The sequence below is a fragment of the Rhinopithecus bieti genome, unplaced genomic scaffold (assembly GCF_001698545.2).
Source record: "Rhinopithecus bieti isolate Rb0 unplaced genomic scaffold, ASM169854v2 scaffold_7649, whole genome shotgun sequence".
NCBI classification, from domain to species: Eukaryota; Metazoa; Chordata; class Mammalia; order Primates; family Cercopithecidae; genus Rhinopithecus; species Rhinopithecus bieti.
Window position 1 is genome coordinate 303285 of NW_016805495.1, and position 5950 is coordinate 309234.

Sequence of the window (5950 nt, forward strand, 5' to 3'; positions counted from 1 at the left end):
AAAAAAAAAAAAAAAAAAAAGTTACTTCATCCTGATGTCTAGCACCATCAATCACTTTTGCCTGTTTTATACTTTGCATAAATAAAATCATACAGTGTCTTCTCTTAGGTCAGGTTTCTTTGGTTTCATTCATTATGATGTTTTTGAGATTCATTCATGCTGTTTTAAATAGCAATAGTTCATTTTCATTACTGTATAATTTTTTTTTTTTTTGAGACAGGGTCTCACTCTGTTGTCCAGGCTGGAGTACAGTGGTACAATCTTGACTCACTGCAACCTCCACCTCCCTGGCTCAAGCGATCCTCCTGCTTCAGCCTCCTGGCCTCATTACTGTGTAATATAATATTTCATTGTTTGACTACACCACACTTTATGTACTCTACTACTGATAGACATTTGGCTTGTTTACAGTTGGGGGCTTTTATGAATACTTCTGCTGGGAACATTCTTACAGGTGCCTTTTGGTATACATCTTACCATAACCGTTTCTGTTGGACATGTTCCTAGATGTGAGACTGACGGATTTTAGAGAAGGCATATGTTCAGCTTTAGTGATACTATCGAACAGTTTTCTGTAGTGGTTTTACCAGTTTACACTCTCACGAGTAATGAGCGAAAGTTTCAGCTGTGCCATGTTCTCATCTGCACTTGATATAACTCATTGTATTTTGATTTCTTCCCTTATTGCTCTGCTGAAACTGCTCTTACCAAGATAAATCTGACATTTTTTATCCTCATGTTACTTGTCCGTTTTGCAGTATTGATGATCTTAATTACTCCCTCCTTGAAACTTCCTATTCCTTTAGATACTGTGATACCAGCCTTTCCTGTCTTTCTCCTACCACTGTAGTCTCTTCTCCTCAATTTACTTCTCAGCTCTTTGTTCTCTCTCTATCCCTTAAATGTAAGGGTTCCCCAAGTGTTCCCCTTTATTTTCACTCTAATACATACTCCTTGGGTGATTTTTAGATCTTCTTTAATGGGTTCATTTACCACCTACATGAGGAAGGTGTCCAAATGTATATCTGGCCCAAATTTCTTTTCTGAGTGCCAGACCTGCTTATACAGCTTTCTATTGAAATATTCCACTTGGATTTCCAAAGATACTTTAAACATATACCTATTTAAATTATTCTACAATTTATTCATTCAGCTGTTTGATGTACATGTAGGTTGTTTCTTGTTGTTGCTATTTTTTCTTCTTTATAACATTTGTTCATTTTCCTTTATTTCCTGTTTTAGTGAATAGTGCCACACCCACCCAGTTGCCCAAGCCAGCAACTTGAGAATTATTCTTTACCACTATACCTTACCAACTCTCATCATGAGCCCACCCTTCTTCCCCTACATCCCATTTACTTAGTCACAAATCCTAATAGCTTTAACTGCTAATTTTTTTTCCTCTGTCCCATAGACTTTATCCCATCAGACCCTTTTGATTATCAATATCAGTACCATTTATTGAATACTGGCTATGTGCTTTTAGTATACATCAAATAATTTAACCCACAATAACTCTGTGAGGATGATAGTTTTATCCCAATTATACATATGAGAAAATTGAGGCTCAGAAACACTGTCTTATATGAAGTTACACAGCTGCTAAATAGTAGAGAGGGTGATGCAGGATTGGAATTCAAGACTGTGTGACTTCAAAGCCTGTACCCTTAACCATTATCCTCTGCTGGACCACAGTTATCACTCTGAACAACAGTGTCTTTTTTGGTCCCCCTGGCTACAATCATGCTTTCTCTAATTGATGTCACTCCTTTATTTTAAATCCTTCTATGACTCCTGCTTGCTAAGAACTTGATAAAGTCTAAGTTCTTAGCATGGAATAATCTCCCTCCATATCTGGTCCTTACTGTTCTTTTCAGTTTTACATCTCTCCTCTTTGCCTCTATGGTCCAGCTATGCTGAACCATATGCAACAACTCAGGTGTACTGCAGTCACTTTTATACTTTTGTGCCTTTCTAATTACTTCCTTTTCTTCTTTGCCTGGCTAACTCATTTGTCCTTCAAGACTCCATTTAGATCCCCCAGACATTCTATTAAGAAACATTTCCTAACTGACTTTTAAATCATTTTGGTGCATGTCCTCTGTGCTCTCAGAATACCCTGTGCTCTATCATAGCACTAGCACATATTTTTATCATTGTAATTATCACACCTCGAGCAAACTGATTGTTCTCTTTTTGCCTCCTGATTAGAATGACAGCTCCCTGAGGACCAGTGCTAGTTTTCAATCTTTCTTTCTTTCTTTTTTTTTTTTTTTTTTGTAACCACAGTGCCTAGCACATGGAAGCATTCCTCAAATATTTGTTGGCTAACTAAAATGCTAGGAATTCAACAATGTAAATTGGGCATAAAAATATCTGTTCTTGTACACGTTGATTTGTATTATCTCCAGAAGATTTTGTTTTTTATTTTGATTTGGAGGTGTAGATAATTGAAGCAATAACAATTTATTCTACATAGTAGCTTATACCCTGCAGTCTGTATATGATTGACACAAAACTGGATTTGCCTTCCCTATGTCAAGTTAGTAGAAATTCTAGCACAGACTCAGAATGGCTCATAGAATCCCTGGAAGGAACTTGGCAGCTTGAGCTTACCTAAGGAGATTCTCTTAAAATAATGGAAAACATGGAGTCCTCTATGGTAAGAAATATCTACTCCAAAGTGGTAAAAAGTGGTAGTAGTTCTGGATTGCGTGATGTAAACCAAGGTTCTCAGAGGTTTCATGAAACTCAGTTGAGGCTTTTAAAGTCTTCCTTTGCCTTTGAAAATACAGCAACTTTTTTAAAACTTTCTTTAGTCTAAATGAAAGACTAAGGAGAAAACACCCAGGTCACCCCTGACAGGGCTTAAGCAAGTATGTGCTTATTTTTATACCTTAGAATAATTTAATACTATGTGGCATTTATTTATGTATATTAATTTTCTGGTTTAATTGTGGAGGAGTATAAAAGAAAACTCGTCCTCTTACGTTTATTGTCTGTTGTAATGATTAAATAATAGTGAAAGTAGTATATAATCAATTTAAGAAATGTGGTGTTCAAGCCCATTCCTTCAATAGGGCAAATGGTATGGTCACCATATGCTCTGCCCTTGTTGGTAGAGGGTGAGGAGGGGGACACCTTACTCCTTTTTTCTAAATACCACTATCTCTGGGTGCGGGAGCTGACACCTGTAATCTCAGCACTTTGGGAGGCCGAGGTGGGCAGATCACTTGAGATCAGGAGTTTGAGACCAGCCTGGCCAACATGGTGAAACCCCATCTCTACTAAACATACAAAAAAATAAGCCAGCCATGGTGGTGGTCGCCTGTAATCCCAGCTACTCGGGAGGCTGAGGCAGGAGAATTGCTTGAACCCGGGAGGTGGAGGTTGCAGAGAACCAAGACTGCATCACTAAACTCCAGCCTGGGCCACAGAGTGAGATCCTATCTAAATAAATAAATAAAATGCCACTAAAATTCAATTTTAAATCTTTGGACAAGGGAAGGGGAGGAATTAGGAAGAGGCAAGAAAGGGGTTCCTAAGGTGCTAGTAATGTTATAATTCTTGTATGTTCACATTGATATTTTATTGATCTTTATACTTATGTTTTATGTACTTTTTGATATGTATCTTATATTCCACTAAAATGTTTTAAACATTTCTAGAAATTTAGAAATTTCTGTCTTTAAACGTTTCTCAAAGGGATCTATGAACAATGTTAATGGTCAGGTTCTTTTCCAGTGCCCTTATTTTGCATGGTCCACCATGGGTTGAGGAGCCCTAGCCTAGTGGTGTGCTGATTCTAAGTGGAGTGGGAGAACAGTGAAGGACAACATTGGCGTGGGCAAGAGTAGTTCGGGAAAACAAAATATTTATTCATTCAGTAAACTGGGCACAAGCCATGTACTGAATACTGTGCTGATACAGAAAATTTGGCCAGGCGCAGTGGCTCATGTCTATAATCCCAGCACTTTGGGAGGCCAAGCCAGGCGGATCACCTGAGGTCAGGAGTTGGAGACCAGCCTGACCAACATGGTGAAACCCCATCTCTACTTAAAATACAAAAATTATCTGGGCATGGTGGCACGCACCTGTAATCCCAGCTATTCGGGAGGTGGAGGCAGGAGAATCACTTGAACCTGGGAGGCGGAAGTTGCTGTGGGCTGAGATCGAGATTGTACCATTGCACTCCAGCCTGGGTGATAAGAGTGAAGCTCTGACTCAAAAAAAAAAAAAGAAAAAAAAAAGAATTTGAGACCAGCCTGGCCAACATGTTTGGCAAAACCCCATCTGTACTAAAAATGCAAAAATTAGCCAGGCGTGGTGGTGAGCGCCTGTAATCCCAGCTACTTGGGAGGCTGAGTCAGGAGACTTGCTTGAATCTGCAAGGCAGAGGTTGCAATGAGCTGAGATTGTGCCAGTGCACTCTAGCTAGGGTGACAGAACGAGACTCCTTCTCAAAAAAAGAAAAGAAAAACTTGAAGGTGACCTAAGGTCAGGGTTGGAGAAGAAAATAAAATGTGGATGCTGTCAATTAATTCTGGTTATAGCTATCTACTAGTCTTTATACACTAATATAAATAACCAAAGCTTACTTAGCTTTTGCTGTTTACTAATGTATTTACATGTGTTAACTCATTTTATCTTCACAGTAACACTATGAAGTAGGCAGTACTACCAACATCTCATTTTATAGATGAGGAAACTGAGGTACAGATTTCCTAAAGTCACTCAGCCAGGAAGTAGTGGAGCTAATAATGTTCAGCCCAAATGTTGGGGTCCCTTTTTGTCTGCTCAAAATCACTATGCTTTGTGAAATTAATGCAAAGACTATCAAAGGAAATGCAGGCTGATCTGGAGGCACTATTTGAAGATAGTCAGTGACCCAGCTTCCAGTGCCCTGTTGTTTATGTGTTTTGGAGCTCTGTGTGAATGCCTTTTCTCCTTTTTACAGACCTGGCTGGATTCCGCCAAAGAAATAAAAAAGCAGGTTCGTGGTAAGTGGATATAGCTCTTTTTATAGTTCTTTCTTTCTTTTAGTAGGTCAGAGGATTTCCAACCATTTCTGGCTGTGAGTCAGTCACTTTAGAATCCTGACTACTGCAGATTGCTTTGAAATCGAGATAAAGCCTTCTCCTGGAAGGAGGAGATTCCATAATAGAAAAATATAGCAGAGGTGGATACTATTGAGATGTAGGTCAGATTTTGTTGATTTTTTTTTACAACTGGGCAAAGTTGGGGAAGATAGGAAGAGTTGAGAGTAACAGAAGGTGGAAAAGAACAAAGATTAGAAAAGAAAAAGGATATGGGAGTTAGTTCTCAAAATGGTAATTGCCTTCTAGGAGTTTGCTGCCGTGTCCTATTCCTTTTAAATTGTTCTGAACTATTGCATTAAAATTTTATGTTTTCCTCTTTATGGTTGTTTTCATCCCTTTTAACAGTCCTCTTCTAAACTGTAGTATAAAGGACTGTGGAAGAAAAAAAGAATGGAAGGACAAGAATTGCTTGCCACTGACCCTTCTGACATATTGGCTTTGCTCCTACCTCTAACTCTAATGTATAGTCCCGCTTTACACCCTGATCCGACTGGTGTCCTGGGATATTTCTGGATTGAAAAAAGTATAGATTAGTATTTTGCAGTCCCAGGCCCAATGGCTAATTAAAACTGCCTGTCCTTTTAATTTAGTTTTGAAGAAACTTCCAGGAAGTGCAATAGTTGTTATTTATCATGATTAGGAAGTTTTAACACTCACCTGAAAACAAACTTTGCTTTTCATTTGTTTCTTAGAAGAAAACACTTTTGTTATGGTGAAATGTTTTTCTTTAGACCCTGTTTGTAATTGTTTAGTTTTCTTAAGTGAAGAAACAAACACTCTTTTGGACTGATAACTCTATGTTTGCTTTCCACCTATAAAAAGCTTGTTTTGGCCGGGCGCGGTGGCTCAAG

General features: G+C 38.5%; 1 protein-coding gene across 25 annotated transcripts in view; it reads left to right on the forward strand.

The window, feature by feature from the left end:
- The window catches only part of EPB41 (erythrocyte membrane protein band 4.1), a 238408-nt gene that overhangs the window by 118782 nt on the left and 113676 nt on the right, over positions 1–5950 (forward strand). For all 25 annotated transcript variants that reach the window (XM_017872687.1, XM_017872677.1, XM_017872682.1 and 22 more), the window contains exon 5: positions 4958–5000. In XM_017872687.1, coding sequence (XP_017728176.1) covers positions 4958–5000 — 43 coding nt within the window. The remainder of the gene's footprint in view (positions 1–4957; positions 5001–5950) is intronic.